We start from the raw sequence: 22297 nt of genomic DNA on the forward strand, positions 1-22297 counted from the left end.
GAAGAGAAGAAAAGAAAAGATTGGTGATTGGGGTGAGCCGTGACCAGTGAATAGGAGTCTTAGTTGACCATCACATCGAATGTATAGAGTAGAGGCCAATTCCAGCCTGTAATTTTGTGGGCACCGACCAATTAATGCAGTCTACTCATACATACACAAAGCAAAAGGAAAATATAATTGATGTTTTTATGAGTAAAAAACTGTTTAAGTTTAATAATAAGCAAACATTTATTTGAAATAATCTTCTTGTAATGTTTCAAATTTTAAAAACAAAGTCTATGGATGATTACAAACCACTTCTAATAAAAACATATTATTATAAACTTGTAGATAAATCAAAATATACAATTTAACGCTAATATTATAACTTCTTTTTACTTTTTTTTTGGAGGTAGGAGAAGGGAATGAACCCACACCAACAAAATGAAAATTCAAGTAGCCAACCAACTAACCTAACCTACTAAGGTTTTCATGCTAATATTGTACTGAATAGTTATTTTGCAAATGAATTTGATATATATATTTAATGATGCCATTATTCATTGTTTCCAAACTATGAAAATATCCAGAATAGATCCTTGCCTTTGCTCAGATAATTTGAGAAATATTAGAGGATGGTGCTGAGGATACAACACATAACAAATTTAGCTTTATAGTGCAAGTCAATAGATCTCCAAATAAATGCCCCTTACAACAATATGATGCCCCATATTCATGATATCCTATATGGCACAGAAGTAACTTGTTCATGCTATGCTAGGTTGTCAATTTCGGGATCTAGATAAGTTAGATCAAGCACCTTATGAATGTCAGCTAGACATGTATGGGAAACATCTCCAGATATAAACTCATTAATCATCCCATCAATCTCAATTGCACTGTACCCAGGTGTCTTCCTGAGCCCTCGGTCACCAATTCTCCTCCTGATTCGACGTGCATCATCACATTGTCGAGCTGCTAAATATATATTTGATAGTTGAACGTAAGCAGAATCTTCTTCAGCTTCATTGCCATCTTCTACCAACAAAATCTCTTTGACAGCAAGTTCTGCAAGATTCACGTTGTTGTGATTTCGGCAACCACTTAACAATGCGCCCCAAACAGAGGCCCGCGGTTTCATTGGCATCCTTCTAATAAGCTTAAGTGCATCATCCAATCGTCCTGCCCTGCTTAACAAGTCCACTACACAACTAAAGTGCTCATGTTCCGGTGTAACGCCATATAAAGATTCCATCTCATCCAACAAACCTTGACCTTCTTTCTGAAGCCCTGAATGTGCACATGCTGCTAAAATTGCAAGAATGACAACACCATCAGGCTTAAGCCCATCAGCCACCTGCATCCTCTCCAAACAGCTTATTGCTAGCTCAGGACGACCATGGACAGCAAATCCTCGAATCATTGTTGCCCACGAATGCTTATTCCTCTTAGGCATGCTCTCGAATACCTCAGAAGCCATGTTAATACACCCACACTTAGCATACATATCAACAAGAGCAGAGCCGATAAAAACATCATATTCCAACCACTCACTCTTTGTAGCATGCTCATGAATCCATTTTCCTTGCTCAAGAGCACCTAACTGAGCACAGGCAGCAAGTGCTGTGGTCACACAGTACTCATCTGGACCAACTCCACGCCCCAACATATCTTGAAAAATACTCAATGCCTCCTTTGCTAGTCCGCTTTGAAGGTGTCCACTCATAAGAACATTACATTGAATAACATCAATGTCAGTAATTTCATCAAACACCTTACGAGCATCATCCAATGCTTTGCAGTTCGTGTAAAACCGAATTAATGCAGTCTGTACATGTGCATTTGACGCAGAAAAGGAATTCTTGATTATCCAACTGTGTATTTGTTTACCCTCCACTTCCAAAGGACAGTTAGCGCAAGCGATGAGGAGGAAGGGAAATGTGAAGTTATCAGGAGCCGCAGCGTTATTGGTTTGTACCATGAGATTGAAGTAATTGAGGGAAAATTGGGGTTGTGAGCTGCTAGAGTAGGCCCGGATAAGGGCGTTGTAGAGGAACGTATTGGGAGTTTGAACCTGGTCGAAGATCCGTGAGGCGTAGGAAAGGTCGCCGGAATTTGAAAGGGCACAAAAATCGAGGAGCTTGCTGACGGAGTACGTGTTGCGGTGAAGACCGAGGGTAATGTAAATGGCGTGGATAGCTTTCAGTTGACGCATATTGTTGCACTTTTCTGCCATAGACATGCACCATTTCCATATTTGGAAGCTGTTGTTGGCTCTCACTAGGACACGGGCGTTGCTTAGACAGTTCATAAGCGCGCATTGTCAAGGAAGAATGTGGCCGGAGGTCTAAAGAGCGGTTGAGTCCCTGCAAAGAAAAGCTTAAAACTCGAATTGGCTACCAACTGGGTCGTGTGGCGCCAAAGAAAATAACTTTACTGGTGTGGCAAACTAATAAAACTAGAGTGCTACCCCTTCCCTTTATGCACAGAAACCTAGTAGCTCGACTAATCATGATTCGCGCAGTGTAGAATTTACTAAGGGATGAAACATACTTAATTGGAGTTTCTTCATTTCTAGAGCTTGAATTCGAGTGTCCAAGACCCTCGCACTCATCCATGAGTGTTTTAGTATACCTATCAAATTTGATTTGAATAGTTCGTGATCTATACAGATCAAAGTGCAGAAAACCAATGAATGAATTGAAGTTAACATGAAGCAATAATACACCACCACCACTTAAACGAATAATGTAATTCAAACTCTTAAGGGGTCGGTTGGTAGAGTGTATCAGGAAAAATAACACATGCATTAGCATTGTGTATTACTAGTACCTTGTTTGGTACTCTTTTCCAACCTATGTATAACTAATGCTTGCATTAGTTATACACTCTATTGTGTATTAAGGTGTGTATTGCTAATACCATGGATTTCTAGGTATTAGCAATGCAATGGTTTTAATGCATGCATTAGATTAACTAATGACAAAACTACCCTCTAATAATAATAATTATTATAATAATAATAATAATTATTATTATTATTATTATTATTATTTTTGTAAAAGAATGTGGGGGTATTTTTGTAAACAAATATTTTTTTAATAGTCTTTATACAAGACTTGCTATTTCCAATATATTAAACCAAACAATGTATAAGAAATAATGCAAGCATTACTAATGCTTGCATTACTAATGCATGCATTACTAATACATCATATTCAGCATTATTCTTATACACTCTACCAAACGACTCCTAAATGTACTCTGACAACCAACTTTAAAGTTCATGTGAGGACAACAATCTCATTAATCTTTTTTACATCCTCTTTGTCCAATTTGAAGCAAATAAAGTAAAAACTTCAAAGACTAGACAGCGATTTGGTTCTACTGCTAGAACTTGTGGCATGTCTAGATTGAAGAACATCAGCCAACTACCTGAATATATGAGAAAACTAAGCAGCAAGCTGTGCTAGGTATGTCTTGTAAGTTCCGTAGCTGCATCCAAGTGCTTATCAAAGGAATCCAAGCCACAGCTTCAGATTTCCCAAGCTGACATTACAGAAATTTGACCTCAAACAGATGTCATTGCAGCCGGAGCAAAACAGCATTAGAGACAACTGCTGCATAATCATGTGGTACTACAAAAGTATTTAATCCTTTCACAACCACACGAGGTTCCATATGTAGATATCATATACTGATCATGAAAATGTTCACAAGAATTTTCGTTGCCCAAACATTTTATGGCAATCTCTATAAAATGGGTGTAAATGACCGGCAATTGATTTCAGATTACTCTGAGATACAGTAAGGAACTCAACATATGACAATCTTGAATGTCCTTGGTTAATCTCAAGCTTTACTTGCTTCAGCATAAGAGGATACTGCCATATACCCCAATCCATCAAAGCCACCGCCTGACAAAGTTTTCAGCAACTGAAGAATTAAGATAATCTCATCAAAGCACCTCGGCGCCATGCCTATTACTCAATCGGGATATAGAATTTCACAATAAGCATCAGTAATATATATGAATTGAAAGTTGAAACCTGTGAAATTTGGATAAGTATCATGTACAGGCTGATGGCTTGATCAGTCTGGCATGTGATAATCAAAAGAGTTTTGAGGCTATCCTTGTGCTAAATGTTGCTTTAAAAACACAGAAAATGGAACAGAGCAATTATATTTTTCCCTCTCGTCCTCCCTTTATCAACTTTGGCCTAGGCTTCATAGGCTTGAGGAAAGAAGCCTGAAACTTAACCATACTTCTTAAAACCTCTATCAAATTTGACTCTATACTGATTCCATTAGGCTCAAGGATCCGTAAGCAATGCGCTACTGCCTCCATGGTACTCATGCACCCACTAAACGGTTCCTTCCTAAGAATTAAATCAGAATTGAAGATCGTCCCACCGTCATTGCCAATATCATAGTCTAAGTGAACCTGAACAGCAAACTTGGACAGAAAAGATAAGCTTGCTCGCATCATCTCTCGGGCATGCTTCCAAGTTCCATCAAAAGCAATCAAGACATAATTAGTCATCTCTACAGTATTTTTAGAGGACTTCCAATGGTTGATTTCCTGAGATGGTGAAGTATCAGCGCCTGGAAAAGCCACGATCACATTAAAATATTTCCATTAGTTCAACAACCAGATAAAAAAATCTGAGAGAAATAAAGGAAAGGAAGAATATTGTTTCTCTTGGCACGTATCCTGCAGGTTTGGGAGGTGGGGGAATGAGAGTGCCACCCCAAGGATTGGTGTATATTGAAAATGTGATTATTTACAAATTATTTTCATTAGACGTGATGGAATAATTATGGCATGAGGATCCAGATAAATAGTCAAAAGAAATTTTGTCCAAGGATGATTGAGTTCTAGCCCTAAATAGACAGAGCTTGGCCTTCCAGTATGCCAACCAATAAACAATTAGTCATGTTTAAGCTTAACTAAATGACCACATTCAGTATCTTTTCTTTTTTAAGAATTTATTTTGGTATTATTGTCAAAGGGGAAAGGCACTAAAGTCTACTGAAGCTTTAAGAGAAAAGTGCAGTCTGAGGAATGAGCCTCAGTGAAGAAAAGCACAAGTGAAGAGAACAGTTAAGAACATATACATGTAATGGGAGGAAAACTAACCGTAAATACAAAAAGACGATTACGTACTTGAGTAGCAAATCAAAAGGATAATTTGAATCCAAGTGAAACCTTAAAATCTATTGTTTATTTTAATATATAATTAAGATATAAACAACTCCACAAAGCTCACACAAATATCATGGAGGGCCATAGTTCCAAGATCCCAATATTCTCTACTCACATGGAGAGAACAAAAGCTTCTGTCCTCAAGATGATTTTATTTCAGTAACCATCAGTCTCATCTTCCAGGTACCATTAGCTTTGTACATAGAGAAGCCACACACGACAATACCAGATTAAAAGTAATGAATTTTCCATAAGTACGAACCTATGCATTATGGCTTTCCTTTTACCCAATGTTATCAAAGGCGAAAAGCGCAAAAAAGCTCTAAGGTCCGTGGGGGCTTTAAGCGCAAATAAAGTGTGGGCTTTAATGGAAAAAGGCGCAAAGGGAGAAAAAATACAATATATATGTTTAGTCCAAGACTAATAAATATAAACATGAATGACAAATATATGACTAATGAAACTGATTTTTTTTAATTATAAAGTAAAATATCAATTGTTTAATGTCAATTCTTCATAAGAGGCTCATTGGCAAGGAAAAGTTTGTCTTTGAACTTTGATGACGACACTGAAGCTCACATAAAGCGAGGCGAAGCGCTCAACACGTTTTGAGCCTTGCTTCAGGGCTTAAGAGCGCTTAAAGTGCGCCTTTGATAACACTGCTTTTACCTACAAAAGTAAATATTTTTTCTTGTTTTCTCTGCTTAGTGGTGAATCATCTTCCAATTGTGGGAGCATTTTCTGTTTTCGTTCTTTCAAATATCAATCTAACCTAGACACCACGGCTACCAAGAAAAAATCAAACTTTTTGTCAACACATAGATGTCTGCCCACATAAAAACATTCATGGAATTCAGTTAGATAAAAGTAATCTGCTGCGGGTCAGGCTGTTGAGGGAATCACGAGACAGCACTAATCTCAAATAAATTATCAAGAGACAACAACAAAAACTCAAGATACTTATACAATATGAGTTTTTGAAGTCTTTAGCTTAAGTAATAAATTTTGTTCATACTTGCCCTCAAACAATTTATCAATTTAAGCACATATGGGAACTACACAAGATAATTATTCAAACAGTTCATACCAGGAAATAGATAAATAGCTCTGCTGGTGAAATTAGGGTTTCGAAGAGCATCATCATGGAGAGAATCGAGAATGTCGCAAACACCGTAGCGTAATCTCCGTCCAACAATAACATCGCAATTGTCGAGGCACTTGGATAGAACAGGAACCGTAGCAAGCTTGTGGCGCTGCTCGTGAGGGTGGTGAAGAATTACGATTCGAGTAACAATGGTTATCGGCTCCGATGGGATTATGTTGCATAAACAAACTTTTACTGGCCTATCACAGTTCGAGCAGATTTTCCGTCTATCTTGTTGGTGGCCATCGGCATAATCGCCGGCTAGGAAGCAGACGGCGGCACAGTTATCCAATTGGCGATCAGAGTCCATCTGTTCCCACTAACGGTCAGCCCGCTTAACAAATAGGGGTCGTAAAGGGCCGAAGCGGGTTTCATTCTTTTTTATTTGTTTGAAATTTTAGATTTTAAGAAATCAAATAAAACTTTGAATATGAAACATATTTTTACAAATATTATTGAATTTGTAGTTTAAACATAGTTACACATAGAAAGTTGAGATGGGTGTGGGCAGGTATGTGAAAAACTGAACCGATCAAAATCGAATAAAAAACAGTGTTTATTGATCTATTATTATTGGATTATTACTCATTTTTTAATGATTTTATAAAAAAATATTGAAAGTAAATTCCTAATTGAGAAAGTACTATCCTATTTGAGTTTTTTTTTTTTCTTCAATAATAAATATGTTGCTCTCTTGATAGGCCAAAAGTAATACAAGTAAAAATAAATAGAAGATTAATTAAAATTTAAATAAATTAATCAAATTATTATTTTTTATAAAGAATTTAGAAACTTTTCCAAGTCCTAATCTCTTCCTTTTTCCCAATCCAAACCAAATAAGGATACATAATAAGGAAGCCTTTACCGCCAAACAAAAGTTTTTTGTTTTTCCTAACCAATTCTAACTAGGACTATATAACGTGTATNTTGGGGTCGTAACGGGGCTAATCGGGTTTCATTCTTTTAAATTTGTTTGAAATTTTAGCTTTTAAGAAATCAAATAAAACTTTGAATATGAAACATATTAAAATATTATTGAATTTGTAGTTTAAACATAGTTTTACACATAGAAAGTTGAGATGGGTGTGGGTAAGTATGCGAAGAACTGAACCGATCGAAATCGAATATAAAACAATGTTTATTGATCTATTACTATTGAGTTATTAGGTTAATCATTTTTTAACGATTTTATAAAAAAATATTGAAAGTAAACTCCTAATTGAGAAAGTACTATCCTATTTGAGTTTTTTTTTCTCTTCAAAATAATAAATATGTTGCTCTATTGATAGGCCAAAAGTAATACAAGTAAAAATAAATAGAAAGATTAATTAAGTTTTAAATAAATTAATCTAATTATTATTTTTTATAAAGAATTTAGAAACTTTTCCAAGTCCTAATCTCTTCCTTTTTCCCAATCCAAACCAAATAAGGATACATAATAAGGAAGCCTTTACCGCCAAACAAAAGTTTTTTGTTTTTCCTAACCAATTCTAACTAGGACTATATAACGTGTATATATATATATATATATTGGTAACCCTTAGCATTACTTTCATCACCTCATATTTTTTAATTTCTTCAAACATGAATTTGAGTTACTGTTAGTGTTGCACAATGGATTACGAGTTGTACAGAGTTGTAGAGAAATCTCCTTGTGGTAGGTACATTAGATATGATCAGTTGTTGGGTGGAGGCGCTTCCAAAGAAGTCTACATTGGATGGGATCGTGTTCAGCAAGTTGAAATCGCGTGGAACCAAATAGTTTATTATGAAGATGATGAAAAATTGTTCGCTGAAGAAGCTACTCTGTTGAAGTCCTTAAACCATGAAAGAATTATTAAGTGTTACCATTATTGGTTTGATTCAGAGTCCAGAATATTTAACATGATCACGGAGTTATTCCCCTCGGGCAGCTTGAAAAAGTATATTCATAATGGTGTTGGTGTTGGTGTTGATTTGGTGAGTATCAAGAATTGGGGAAGACAGATTCTTCAAGGTTTGTGTTTTCTCCATAGCCAGAGCCCTAAGATCATTCATCGAGACATCAAGTGTGACAATGTGTTCGTTGTTAGTGATGGGAAGCAAGTTACACTAGGAGATTTTGGGCTGGCTGTTCGTATTATGGATGGTGATTTTGTGAAAGAAAAAGAGGCTAAAGGTACCCCGGAATTCATGGCTCCAGAGTGCTACGATGGAGAATACAACGAGTTGGTTGATGTATATTCATTCGGGATGTGTCTTCTTGAGATGGTTACTGGTGAATATCCATATATGGAGTGTAGCAATCAGATGCATATATTTAAGAAAGTGTACACTGGTGTACAGCCTGTGTCTCTCGGAAAGGTGAAGGACTACAGAGTGAAAGATATTATTGAGAAGTGTATGCTTCCTATGTCTGTTAGGCCGTCTACAGAAGAGTTGCTGAAAGATCCATTCTTTCTATACAACGGTGGATCATCAACATTCGAGGCTTGTGCTCCTGTTGACAATATTCTTACTAGTCGTGCAATGGATGTTAGGCATTTATATTTGGTGTGATGATCGCAATCACACGTATTTTACTTTAGGATTACGGTGTATAATTGATTGATTTCCACACATTGTCTCTTGGAATTTTTTTTAGAGAAGCCAGGAGCTTTTTCTTTCAAGAATTTGTTGTTGTATGAGAATTTAGTTGTATGTCTATTGAGAAAGTAAATGAAAGCAATTTGCATTTTGATCTGTTCAGTTTGTTTTTTCCTTTATTGTGAATGTTGTAATAATTGACATAATGAGTATTTTGTTGTTTATGAGTTTTTTCTAAATTTTTCCTTTCTTCAGCTTTAGACAAAAGAAGAGAATATCAAGTTGCAAAAGAGGAAAAGAATGTTGTTGAATAATAATTTCTATAACAACTAAAGTTAAAGAACAACAAAACGAGATAAAAATAAGAAGGTAGAACTGGAAATAGAAAAGCAGGGAAGTAAGAAGGCAGACTAACATACAAGAATACCACGTTACAACGGTTGCATGCTAAATTTGTTTTCGATTCTGTACAAATGCATCATACCTCAATCCAATAGCCAGGGCCCAGGGGTAGTGTTTCACAATCACATGGTCTTCACCACGGACTATTTGGATGTGAGAACATCTGCAATCAATTCTCTTCCAGCTGCATGTCACCACAAGCTACTGTTGTCAAATAGCCATAAAACGAGGCTAACACAGCCAGAGAAGAGAACACTTCATAGCAATGAGGCAGGGTGGTTCATCAGTTAGAATGATATACTTTATAGGAAACCAAATACTATAAAGATTTTGGTTCTGGTATGGATTTTACCGATTTGGTTCATACATCCAAAATCACCCATGGTTCTAGTCTAAACTCATTAAAATTTTGTTTTCTCGAACAGAATCTGCAGTTATTATCCTGAGCAGATGCAAAACTTAACCACTAGCATGTGTTAGTGCTCCAGGCATGCATCTGTAGCATCTAGGAGCATTGCATAACCAGTAGAGACCATCTGATATTTAGTACTTTCACTACGAAAACTAATTGTTTGTACGGACTTCTGCTCATGAATGAAAAAACCAAATAACATTGCAACTGCCACTGTGAAAATAGCAATCAAAAAAATTGTATCTAACAATCTCGGCAAATTTACCAGCTTGAAAAAGAGAAATGTACAGCTTTGTTTCTCGAGGAACTAATCCAATATGCAACTTCTTTCACACGGAGATGGTGAATTCTACTAACTTTTGACTGATGCAGGAACTACCACAACATTCATATCCGCGTTGTTTGGAGGCAATGCTAAACGGAGTGGATATAGATTCCCATTGAACTTGTTTCGCGAACAGACAGTAATATTATCCAGCCCTGTTATTTCCTCCAACTTTTGAGTCAGCTCCCCTACCCCATTCCCTTTGAATTGAAAAGATGGCCCTTCCACTGCATCATTTGCATATCCATTTTCATCAGCCACATGGTAATAGATCAACCGACCTTCAGACTTCACCGTGGAAGCATCAAATGCATCTCTTGACTGTAAATTAAATAGTGGAGTAATAAATAACAATCTCATCTTGCAGTATGATTGAAGAACAAAGACTAGCTGTTTTTCGAGTAAACTAACCTCACTCCCAGGATATGTAGGGGATGTAAAATGAAAAGAAGAGCTGGAATTATCGTCCAATCGTGATTGTGCAACAATTTCAGATTCAGGCAGTATTTCAATAATATCCACTTGCCATAAGATCCAATCGTGATGTCTATGAGGTATATCATGTGTAATTGAATTTCGCCAAGGGGGTAATCCACCATTTGCGCGTAAATAATTCCCATATCTGGTTTTAAGCTTCACTAGGAATCCATCCTTCATTGGTTCCCACTCAATTGAGGAATCTAACTTTCTAGGCAAACTCTGAACAACTTTGCTACCCGTGACACCAAAAAGGAATTGATCATCTGTGGCTGTTAGATATTTTCCATAGCAACTCTTCAACCTGATGACATTTTCGACTTCTTCAGGGAATTCAATTGTCCATTTTGCACTCTGGGAAGTTCCATGGCGATCTTGGTACACGGTTTCTTGATCAGGATCTGCTAATAAGAATTTGTCATGGCGGCTTTTTAGCCTAACCGATTTGGCTTTCTGGAAGAATTCCATCCCAGAATTCTGCAATGAGATTTACAAAAGAAAAATTGCAATTGCAATGATCAAACAACGCTTTATAAAACTGATTTTTGTTTTTAAAAATATAGAAATCCACCTGTATCAGTGATTCTTTGAGTATTTAGAAAGAATGTTCCATGTGGATGGACGGGAAAAAAGATCTGGAAATTTATGAAGAAACTAACAATGGAAGCTAAAGGCGTTCACTAATGGCTATTAAAGGTATGTCACATAAGAGATGAAAATAGTAATCTCAAGTTTTAATTTGTTTATCTCATTTTGACTTGAACAAAATTTAATTTTAAAAAAGTAAAGAATTTTTTTGAATCTTGTTGCATTAAATTAAACATATTTAGAATGTATGTGAGTTGTAAATAGAAAAAAAAATTATTCTTTTTAGAATGAACTAAAAATATAAGTAAGACAAATAAGTTGAAATAGATAAATTAATAAGTTGAAAGGAGTTTATGTTGTATATATATTTGTACATTGCCTTCTAGGAAAACAAGTTCTTTAAAAATAAGAGGAAAATGACATATTTAAGGAAAGTAGGAAAAATAAGTCGCATAAATGATAGTATTTCAAGTTTATTGTTTCCTTTCCATATACCCAATCCTCCCAACCCCCACTCCTTGACTATCCCAACCCCGCCACCTTCGAACCCCACTCTCCGTCTCACCCCGCCTATAATTTGATCTTTTCCTACGCCCCACAAATATTTTCTTTTAAATACAGTTTGATCTTTGTCCCTAGGCCCCTACAAATATTTTTTAGAAAAATAATTTGATCTTTGCCCCTAGGCCCCTACAAATATTTTTTAGAAAAATAATTTGATCTTTGCCCCAGGCCCCCACCCCCGAGAATTAGCGATAATTTCTCCCCTCAATTACACTCAATATCATGGTGATCAAATAATTACTTAACTAGTATGTCAAACTGTATGACTACGTTCAATTGCACACCAAATTCAATTACAAATTAACTCTCCAAGGAGGCCTTAACTTTTTTTTAAATCCTGCTGTCACTTTAGACGTCAACCTTTTTAATGATTTTGACAATTGAAGATTCGATATACATATTTTCAAATTACTACAATTGATCGACATAACAAAAGGAAATATTCCAGCCTTGCATGTTGACTTTACCAAATTAGGTTGTTGACTAGTACGTGGCCTAGTGGAAGAAAACAAGATATTTGCCATCGTTGCTAATGTAAAAAGGATTAAACATATTCACATTATTGACGCAATTTAGCCTATTATTGCATGTTATTCATGATTTTATTTTTCAGATTACTAAATTCACTTATTTTTTAAAGAAAACCTGGAATTAACTTACACAGACAATTTATAGAAGTTGAACTCATTGAAAAATGTAGTACCTTTTTCACGGGTGTGTTCATAGACCTCTTGGATTGGTAGTTTACGACATTTGGGGATCCAGTATCAGGAGAAGTTGTATAATCATCGAGCACAGAATTAAAACTTGACGCTGGCGATAAACACCTTGATACTGATTGAGTAGTATCTGAATTAGTAATATCCACAACTTCTACTCCCCACATAACCCAATCTTGAGTAGCTGTCCTGTTAGGAACATCATGTGTTACAGAATTTCTCCAAGGTGGTGTAGCTCCATTAGCCCTCAAATATTTCCCTTCATTTGTTCTAAGCTTCACATGAAATCCTTCTTTTATTGGCTCCCATTCAGTTGACCCATCCATATTCTTTGTTGAAAGTGCTTGAAGAACCTTTTTACCAGTCATTCCCAGAAGAAATGGCTGCTCAGTTGCTGTTAGGTACAGCCCATAGCAGCTTTTTAGTCGAATTAAATTGTTTTTTCCGGCAACTAATTCGACTGTCCATCGCGCCCTGTGCGATGATCCGTTTCTGCTCTGTCGAACAGTTTGTTCGTCTTCATCCGCCAGTAGGTACTTTCCGAGATGGCTCTGAAGTCTAACTGCTTCAGCTCTGTCGAAAAATTCCATGCCATTCTACATTCATAGATCAAAGGAAGCATCAGTTGAACTAGCCAAAACAAAAGTAAAATAAATTGAAGAAAATATTCGAAAGTGTGAAATCAATCAATTTCCCAATTCGTACGATTGAATTATGACACATTTGTTTACTCAATTAAACTCGAATGGGCCTATAACTCATTTATTGATTTTGACTCATTCAAATTTAATCCAACCCATCCATTTGTGACCACTAATTGTCATACCTGTCTGGAACTTGAACATGAAGAACGATCTGATGAAATTGATGGACAGCTGGGAATTTCAGAAACAGAGCGACGAATGTTTGAATAATCTGTAAAATCATCCTCTGCAAAAGAAGAGAAGCTCGATAGAGTTGAAGGATAACTCTGTAAGGATTCAGAATCCAGTACAGATATATCAATCACATCCACATCCCATAATACCCAATCTTGTGTAGCAGTTCTATGAGGTAAATCATGAGTTACAGAATTTCTCCATGGAGGTGTAGCTCCATTAGCCCTCAAGAATTTTCCTCCTCTTGTCCTTAATTTCACTTGATATCCTTCCTTTATTGGCTCCCATTCAATTAAACCATCCGTCGCACTACCTGGTAATGCTTGGAGTACTCTTTTACCTGTCATGCCAAGGAGGAAAGCGTCCTCAGATGCCGATAGATATTTGTCATTGCAACTCCGGAGACGAATGAGGTGAGGATTGCCTTGGACCATTTCGACCATCCAACGTGCCTTTTTTGATGACCCGTTACGGCTTTGACGGACGGTTTTTTCGTCATCATCGGCGACAAGGTACTTGCCAAGATGACCTTTGAGCCGAACAACTTTAGCTCTGTTGAAGAACTCCATTATCTCTTAATTTTTGCCCTATTGTAAAAGCAATTATTTGGTTGGTAGTCCCTGGTTCTTATGGTCAGTTATTTAAAGGACTCTGCTTTCCAATATTCAAAAATACTATTCATTTGGTTTTAATTTATTTGTAGTGTTTTAATTTTATTGTTTTGAACATATCATGTCGTATGTAAAGAAGAAATTAAAGAATTACTAGAAACAAAAATTACATTTCTTTAAATGGGCTAAAATAAATAAATTGAAACCGAGAAATTATACTATTCAACCAGTTCAAATCGATGACTTGGGAGGGTTGACTTCAAAACTTCAACTTTTTTTTGGATCTTTGGGCACGGCACATGTTTCCCTGGCCCTCAAATATATTTGAAATTTCAACTATAGGAAACAACAATTGGGCTAGTTGTTGCGGCGTACAAATGAAAAATAAATAAATAAATTATATGCTGTTTAGCTAAAAAAAATTCGAAGACCTAATCAACGTTGCAAATTTATAGTGTCACAAGGTCAGCAACTAGTCGTTGAATTTAAATAAAAGGGAAAAAAGCTTTGAAATTTATCAACTCGGATGGAAAAAATGGCATAATACTGAATTATATGGGAAATTTCCTCATAATTCTCAATTTTTAATTGAAAATACAAGTATGACCTTAATTAGAGGTACACATTACTTTAATTTCTTTCATTATTTCATGGGAAAAGGACTTGATTTACCCATGAACTTTATGATTTGGAGTTGATATACCTCCGTTTAAAAAGTGACTCATATATTCCCTTATCGTTATAGAAATGGCTAATATATGCCTTTTTACTTAACAGATCAATATTAAATAAATTAAAATTTCATTTTTTTTTTTGTCTTTAATTTGAGAAAATGTCATGTTGCTTTTAAAATACCCCACTCAATAACTTTTCACCATGCCAACCCTCCCCAATTGGAAACAAAAACCCCACCCATTTAAATAAACCAAACCCATTTCATTCCATTGTCTCCCCAATTGGAAACAAAACCCCCCACCCATTTAAATAAATCAAACCCATTTCATTCCATTGTCTCCCCAATTGGGAACCCATTTAAAGCTTACAATAGGTAGTATTTTGATCTATTAGCTTTTTAAATTTTCTGACAAAAGTGGTACGTTTTTTCTTATAAATTGCTTGATTTTTTTAATCGTCTCAGAGAAATTGGTGAACAAGCAAGCTTCTACTAAAACTGATCTTCAATGGCAATAAATTGTTTTAACGGTTCAAATTGAATTGAAATGCATTGTTTTATGTGTGTGAGCTCGCCTATCTTCCTCTGTCTTTCCTATTCGTGGGTGTGTCATGTGCCATAGATTCATCTTTAGTAAATTTTATTGAATAAAAAATGGCTTTTGCAGAATATTGGAGCCACCAACAGGGGCGTATCTAGAGGGGGTGCCGTGGGTTCACGTGAACTCATGCTTCCCTCTCTAGATCATATATAATAGTGTTATATGTTAAAAAATATTTCAATATATATATGTGAACTCACGGCACTCCCTCTAGATACGCCCTTGGGGTTTTTGTTTCCAATTGGGGAGACTATGGAATGAAATGGGTTTGGTTTATTTAAATGGGTGGGGAGTTTTGTTTCTAATTGGGTCGGTTGGGCATGGTGAAAAGTTGTTGGGTGGGTATTTTAAAAGCCACATGGCATTTTTTCAAATTAAAGAAAAAAATATTTTTTTAATTTAATTAAATATTAGTCGATTAAGTAAAAGGGCATATATATGAGCCAATTTTATAACGATAAAGACATCTATGAACCATTTTTAAACAGAGGATATATCAACTCCAAATCATAAAGTAAATGAATAAATCAGACCTTTTTCCCGTATTTCATTAATGTTCCTTAGATTTGATATGATATGGTAAATCAAAATCAATCTTTAATAAGCCTAGGTGGCTAGGTCAAGTTTTTTGTTCAAAATGGTACTTGTTATATATACCTATGTTTTATAAGGTTCACTAAGGAGTTTTAATATATCATAGTCCTAGATTGGATGCTTAAATTATGTCTCATAGAATTAATGCCAAATTTTGTAATATATTTTTATTTACGTCTATTAACATGTGTTCCTTTCGTGCAACTTGTCCATGGAGTTTCACTGGGTTCTCTTATTAAATTACTAACTCTACGTTGCTTCAAGCTCAATTTTCAACCTGTTTGGCATTTATTTTTTCTCAAAAAAATATGTAAACAAATATTTATTTATTTCTTTTAAAAAAATATAAGAGAGGAAGAATAAGACGAAAGTCTTCCATTAATCCATGCACAAACACTAGAGTTTCAAATTTATAAGTTTTATATTTAAGAATATATAGCTTATTGAGTTTTGGATATATATATAAGTGTGTGTATGTGAGAGAATCAACACATTTTTTTATGGTTAAAAGATGAGCTTGAAACGCATAATTCAATTTTATTTCAAGTTAAATTTTCATAATAGTCTCACTATTGATATGGTAAAAAGTAATATAGTGATTTTCAAATTAAATTCACATGTTTTTCTTTCCGTTTCTTGTCAAATACTTAGCCCCTTTGTTTTCACATGACAAATCAGTTCCTAATTAGTGGCAAAAACTAGCCAAAAATCTAATTTCTCTTTTTCATTAAGCAAATAAAAATAAATTACCACCACCCAAGATTTAATTACTCAATAAATAAATATATTAATTTATTTGGCAAATCGTCATTAGTATCACATGTTAAATGTACACGCTTCACACCTGAATTTATAGTTCACTATTCTTTATTCATTTTATTGATCTGTCCGATTTATTTCAACCCACTATGACATGTGTTTCTGTTCATGTAAAAAGTAAAATGGTAAATTTTAGAAAGTTAATTAGTGGCCTAATGCCAAAAATAAATTAGAGGTCTAAATTATAATTATTCTTTTTATATCTGAGATTCCAGTTTTTTCTTTCTTTTTAATAAAAAAAGTTTTATTTTTTTTATGATCTTAATCTAAAGATATATATATATATATATCAAAATACTTTTTAATCGTGTGGTCTTAAACATATCACGTGGAAATTAAATTTAAAAATTGATCCATATAAAAAATATTATTTAATATTTCGAAACAAACTAAAAAAATGACAAATAAATTAAAAAATATAGTATATAATTTTTTGTTAAAAAAGAGCTTATAATAATTTTATTATTACTAAAAAATTAGACCCTTCGATTTTTTAGGCCCAAGACATATGCCACATTTTTAAAGATATTGAGCCACCCCTGAATTCACATCTTCTCTTTTACTTTTTAGCACATTATTATTAGTATAGTCTTTTTTTTGTTTTGTGCTATTTTTATCATAGGTCGTCAAAACTTGTTTTTAGCGCCATGTGGAAATAAATTTTTTACACGATAAATCAGTTCGTAATTAGTAGCAAAAACTAGGAAATCTAATTTCTCTGTCATTAAACAAATAAAAATATAACTACCATCACCCTTTGGCAAATAGACATTAGCAGTATAACATGTACTATGTTTCACACTTGGATTTACGGTTTACTATTTTGTATTCATTTTTATTTTTTTTTACCCGTATTGTTGGAGCCCGAATAAATTTGAATTTGGAGTCTCCAATGTGGATAAAACACTCTCTAACTAAGGTGACTTTGTACTCAAAGGAATTTAAATTTTATTGATAAGACACACTGGAACTAAAATGATTAAAATGACTACCTTTTTATTCCTTTAAAATTTAGTTTAAAGCGAAAATTTCATGTCAGAAAAATTTAATGAATTTATTTTTAAGATTGATCGAGTGTAGGTAAAAATATTACAGTAATATTTGAGTCATTGTGGAGTAGTAAAACAAAGTTGAGTGTATTTGATGAAAACAAATGATAACATAATATTGACTTGGTCTTTGGTGGATAATTATGCTTAACTAATTCAAAATGTTTTTCTGTTGAGATAAAATAGTACCTGATGTCAAATTTGAAAGTTAAAACAGTCTCCTCTCAAATATTCCAACATGAGTTATTGTTGAAGATAAGATATATGAGAAATTTGAAAAGCAAAAGTCCCTCTCTCATCTATTCTAGAAAAAAAAAAAATCAGTAAAAAAAAGTGGGAATGAGTCGAGTATCTTGTGCTGCATGCAAGTATCAAAGAAGAAAATGTACTTCAGAATGTGTTTTAGCTCCTTATTTTCCAGCGAATCAGCCTAAAAAGTTCCAAAACGCGCATCGTCTCTTTGGTGTACGTAACATGGTGAAAATATTGGACGAATTGAAAGACGAAGATCAAAAATCAGACGCTATGAAATCTATAATTTTCGAGTCTGATATGAGGGAGAAGTTCCCTGTTTATGGATGTGTGGAGTGTATTTCTTATCTTCGCCAACAATTACAGATTACTTTGCAAGAACTTCAGGATGTACAGTCTCAACTTGAATTCTATAGACAACAACATCCTACCGCTACATATCCTAATTTCGACCGATAGAATTATTTGTATTTAACTTGTTTCTTCTTCTTCTTTTTTTCTTTAAAGTTATTTGTTGTTTCTCTTAGTTAATGTTTATGATATCTTCTAATTGTTAAATTATTGACTATTAACATATCAATAAACATAGATTCATTCAATATTTTTGTAATGTTTCTTTTTCTTAATTCTTATAGTATATAGAGATAAACATTGCGTATTCTTAATGCACCATTGAATCTGGGTAAATTTAGATCAATAGAAAATGTTCTTGAACATTTTTCTGAATTGTGATATCTTGTTATTGAGAAAGATGTATAATATTACATTCCAATATATAAAAACATTAGCATAAAATTTTCTCTACTAAAAGGGTCAATGAATCATAGCATGATTAAGTTTGTGTTGCAAAGATTTACTAATTTTTATATGTAACCAAACAAGTGAGTATATTTTATGAAACTGATTTAGGTAAAAATTCTGACAGATTTGGTGAAAAAAAATAACTAGAAGAGACTGTACTATACATTTACATGGAATTAGAGAAATAACTGTCATGTAGCTTAAATTCTTAATTCATATTATAACAAACGCAATCTATTATAAGGCACAAATTAACAAATTAGAATATGTACAGCTGAAACAACAAATATTACTTACTTTCAAGCATACAAGAGTTAAGATCACATAGCTCCTCTATAAGTCATCCGATTTACAATTCGAGATGCATCATTCACTCTGTTTGCTTTTTCATAAATGCCAGCAACAACAAGATGCAACTCTTTCTTGTTAACATTAGGATCAGAGTCCAGCATCTTATAGAGTGTCTCAACCATCTCGTAATTCCTTCTAGCGCCATAAAGACTAAGCATTTGAAAGTGAACTTCATCAGAGAAAACACATCCCTCTTCATGCATCTCTTTATATACCATGTCTGCCTTTTCAAACTCCTGCAGCTTCCCATAAGCATTAAGGACTAGAGCAATCACATCTGAATTAGGAAAATATCCTGCTCCTCTCATCTTCTCGAATACCTCAATGAGATTGGTGTACTTCCTATTTCTGGAATATAACTCTATCATACACTCAAAAACTGCAATATCCTTCAATTCTCCAGCATCAAAAGCTTGTCTGAACACCCATGTAGCTTCCTCTATTCGTCCAGATCCAGCAAGAATTGTTATTGCAGTTTCTCTAGGAATATTGTCAGGGCGCTTCAACTCATGCAACAAACGTTTAGCATGTGCAACCAAACCAGCTCTCTCATATGCTACAATCATTGTCTGGTATAGAACTTGATCAATTTCAACTCCAGAACTCCTCAGTTTTTGGAATAACATAGCAGCTCGATCTAGTTTTCCCACTTTACCCCATATAGATATTATGGTCGAGTAGGTAATAGCATTGGGCTCAATTCCTATTTTCTGCATTTCCTGAATAAGATTGTTGGCTTTCTCATGCTCTAGTGTCTTTCCATAAATCTTAATCATGGTGTTGTAAGTGACAACATTTTGTTCAATATTTTTCCTCTGCATCAACCTAAACAAATGTATAGCTTCCCCGAAAAGCTCAGCCTCACCATAAACCCTCAGAAGAGTATTGTAGCTGACAACATTTGGTTCAATTCCCATTTTCCTCATACTCCAAAACAATCTATCTGCTTCCTTGGCCATATCAAGCTGTCCATAAACATCAATCATTATATTACAAGTTGTGAGATCAAGAGGGCACTTCACCTCATTCATCTCGGAGAAAACAGATAGAGCCTCCAAAAACTTTTGGTTCTCGACATACATAGTCAAGAGAGTTGAGTAACTCACTGTATCCGGAAAAACACCTACTGACCTCATCTCTTTGACCAACAATTGAGCTTCGCGAAAAAGCTTTGCTTTTCCAAAAACATTAATCATAGTATTGTAAGCAACAAGATCAGGAGTAATCCCTGATGTTTTCAGTCTAGAAAAAATAGAAATCGCCTTAGTATAATCACACAGCTTTCTTGACAATTCTATCAAATTACAGTACAGAACAAGATCACCAGACACATGATCCTGTTCCATTTTCTGAAGCCAAGATAAAGCATCATCAAACAAACCCTCTTTTCCAAAATAGGTAATGAGAGTGGAGTAAGTATACCTATCAGGTGACAAAGCTCTTTGACGCATTTCATCAAACAGCCCATATGCAAGCTGCCACTGCTTCTCCCGTAGTACATTACGCAATGCCACATTGTACGCAAATACAGAGGGAGTGTAAAGAGCTACTTCATTAATCCAATCAAGCAAAGCAAGCGAGCGCTGCCAATCAGACTCACGTGAGAGTAGCGTGACCATGAACCGCATCGAAAGATTTCTACCTTTGTAAGGCGACATTAATGCAAACAGTTCGTGCTCATTAGTGGTCTGTCCGATTGAAGACAACAAATCATCCATGTCGACGCTGTGGTCCAAGAACGAGTTTGACTGTGGATTCCGGCGGTAAGGCCGGTGTTGGGAAGGCGAAAACGGCGGCGTCGTCTTTCTCCAGACATCTTTTGTGGATGAAGTAGCGGAGAGAGAAAGGAGAAGGAAATCGGTTCGAAGTGGTTTACGTCTGGTGTAATGAAAGAGGATAGTGATTCGATATGGTTGAGAAAATGGAAAGCAGTAATTAGAAGAAGAAGAAGGGGAGAACAAAAGAGAGGACATAGCAGCGTTCAAAGGGGAACATGGGTCCAACTCCAACCATTAACCTGAATATTCATACGTTATATCCGGCCTTAAATATCAACTATGGCACAACTTATCCCTTCTTCCATCAGAGATTTCGAATTCGAATTGAAGTTAGTACTCCCTCCATTTCAAATTAATTGAATTATTTAGATATTTTTTATTTTTTAAATTAACTTGATTGTTTAATTTTTAAGACTACTTTTAAAATGTTCTTTCAATTTTACCCTTCATTAGTCAGTATTGGAATTAGTTACTTAATTAGTAATGTTTAGTTATTTTAATTATAAATTTGACACTAATTAATAAGGGTAAAAATAGAAAGTTATGCCTAATTTATGTCTTAATCCTCTTTTCTTAAAGGGTGTGAAACACCTCAACAATTAATTAATTTGAAACTGAGGGAGTATTACTTTTGATATAGCGCCTTTTATCTTAAAATGAAGTTTTTGGACTCCCATTAAATTTAATTTGTTTCGAAACGGGTATCAAATACAAATAAAAAAGAGGAATTATATAACATATGCTCTTGGGGAAAAAATAAAATCTGCTTACAAGTCTTTTGGAGATGAGCATGGTTACGAATTTGATGGTTTAAACCTAGAATATATTAAAAGGTATTTATGATTTCTTTGATAANGAGATTTCGAATTCGAATTGAAATTAGTACTCCCTCTATTTCAAATTAATATATTTTTTATTTTTCAAATTAACTTGATTGTTTAATTTTCAAGACTATTTTTAAAATGTTCTTCCAATTTTACCCGCCATTAGTCAGTATTGGAATTAGTTATTTAATAGTAATGTTTAGTTATTTTAATTATAAATTTGACGCTAATTAATAAGGGTAAAAATGGAAAGTTATGCCTAATTTATGTCTTAATCTTCTTTTCTTAAAGGGTGTGAAACACCTCAATAATTAATTAATTTGAAACTGAAGGAGTATTACTTTTGATATAGCGCCTTTTATCTTAAAATGAAGTTTTTGGACTCCCATTAAATTTAATTTGTTTCGAAACGGGTATCAAATACAAATAAAAAAGAGGAATTATATAACATATGCTCTTGGGAAAAAAATAAAATCTGCTTACAAGTCTTTTGGAGATGAGCATGGTTACGAATTTGATGGTTTAAACCTAGAATATATTAAAAGGTATTTATGATTTCTTTGATAAAATTCATGCGATAATGTGATACAAATAAGCTCACATGACTTTGATCTAATGGTGAGAACATTATATGATGTGTGAGTTAAACGCATATCATTATATTTGATTCTTTTATATATAAAAA

At 34.4% G+C, this 22297-nt stretch overlaps 5 protein-coding genes across 6 annotated transcripts; 1 reads left to right on the plus strand and 4 right to left on the minus strand.

Moving 5' to 3' along the window:
- Positions 1-551: 551 nt before the first annotated feature.
- LOC125848726 (putative pentatricopeptide repeat-containing protein At3g28640) lies at positions 552-2636 on the minus strand. The gene has a single exon (XM_049528650.1). The coding sequence runs from the start codon at positions 2288-2290 to the stop codon at positions 752-754; it is 1539 nt and encodes a 512-aa protein (XP_049384607.1). The 5' UTR covers positions 2291-2636; the 3' UTR covers positions 552-751.
- A 598-nt stretch (positions 2637-3234) lies between these two features.
- LOC125848727 (uncharacterized) lies at positions 3235-6689 on the minus strand. Its single transcript, XM_049528651.1, has 2 exons — positions 6273-6689; positions 3235-4584 (listed from the first exon to the last, which is right to left on the minus strand). Exons 1-2 carry the CDS (start codon positions 6637-6639, stop codon positions 4160-4162), a joined length of 792 nt encoding a protein of 263 aa, XP_049384608.1. The 5' UTR covers positions 6640-6689; the 3' UTR covers positions 3235-4159.
- Positions 6690-7943: 1254 nt separating this feature from the next.
- LOC125847494 (serine/threonine-protein kinase WNK8-like) lies at positions 7944-8867 on the plus strand. The gene has a single exon (XM_049527102.1). The coding sequence runs from the start codon at positions 7944-7946 to the stop codon at positions 8865-8867; it is 924 nt and encodes a 307-aa protein (XP_049383059.1).
- A 1118-nt stretch (positions 8868-9985) lies between these two features.
- Positions 9986-13874, minus strand: LOC125848746 (uncharacterized). Of its 2 annotated transcripts, none has more exons than XM_049528673.1 (4): positions 13208-13874; positions 12375-12977; positions 10445-10987; positions 9986-10354 (listed from the first exon to the last, which is right to left on the minus strand). In XM_049528673.1, exons 1-4 carry the CDS (start codon positions 13826-13828, stop codon positions 10061-10063), a joined length of 2061 nt encoding a protein of 686 aa, XP_049384630.1. In that variant the 5' UTR covers positions 13829-13874; the 3' UTR covers positions 9986-10060. The 2 variants fall into 2 exon arrangements, with proteins under 2 accessions (XP_049384630.1, XP_049384629.1); XM_049528672.1 differs by having other exon boundaries at positions 12366-12977.
- Positions 13875-18881: 5007 nt separating this feature from the next.
- LOC125848502 (pentatricopeptide repeat-containing protein At5g39980, chloroplastic) lies at positions 18882-21015 on the minus strand. Its single transcript, XM_049528379.1, has one exon. The coding sequence runs from the start codon at positions 20981-20983 to the stop codon at positions 18980-18982; it is 2004 nt and encodes a 667-aa protein (XP_049384336.1). The 5' UTR covers positions 20984-21015; the 3' UTR covers positions 18882-18979.
- Positions 21016-22297: the final 1282 nt, after the last annotated feature.

The sequence above is a fragment of the Solanum stenotomum genome, chromosome 12 (genome assembly GCF_019186545.1).
Source record: "Solanum stenotomum isolate F172 chromosome 12, ASM1918654v1, whole genome shotgun sequence".
NCBI lineage: Eukaryota > Viridiplantae > Streptophyta > Magnoliopsida > Solanales > Solanaceae > Solanum > Solanum stenotomum.

Bases quoted from the DNA above. Each gene is read 5' to 3' on its own strand.
- LOC125848726 (XM_049528650.1), bottom strand. From the start codon at position 2,290: ATGAACTGTCTAAGCAACGCCCGTGTCCTAGTGAGAGCCAACAACAGC.
- LOC125848727 (XM_049528651.1), bottom strand. From the start codon at position 6,639: ATGGACTCTGATCGCCAATTGGATAACTGTGCCGCCGTCTGCTTCCTA. The intron at 4,585-6,272 runs GTATGAACTGTT...TGGCTTTTCCAG, and splicing joins AGCTATTTATCTATTTCCTG to GCGCTGATACTTCACCATCT.
- LOC125847494 (XM_049527102.1), top strand. From the start codon at position 7,944: ATGGATTACGAGTTGTACAGAGTTGTAGAGAAATCTCCTTGTGGTAGG.
- LOC125848746 (XM_049528672.1), bottom strand. From the start codon at position 13,828: ATGGAGTTCTTCAACAGAGCTAAAGTTGTTCGGCTCAAAGGTCATCTT. The intron at 10,988-12,365 runs GTACTACATTTT...ATCTCATTGCAG, and splicing joins TGAACACACCCGTGAAAAAG to AATTCTGGGATGGAATTCTT. The intron at 10,355-10,444 runs GTTAGTTTACTC...TTTAATTTACAG, and splicing joins CTACATATCCTGGGAGTGAG to TCAAGAGATGCATTTGATGC.
- LOC125848502 (XM_049528379.1), bottom strand. From the start codon at position 20,983: ATGTCCTCTCTTTTGTTCTCCCCTTCTTCTTCTTCTAATTACTGCTTT.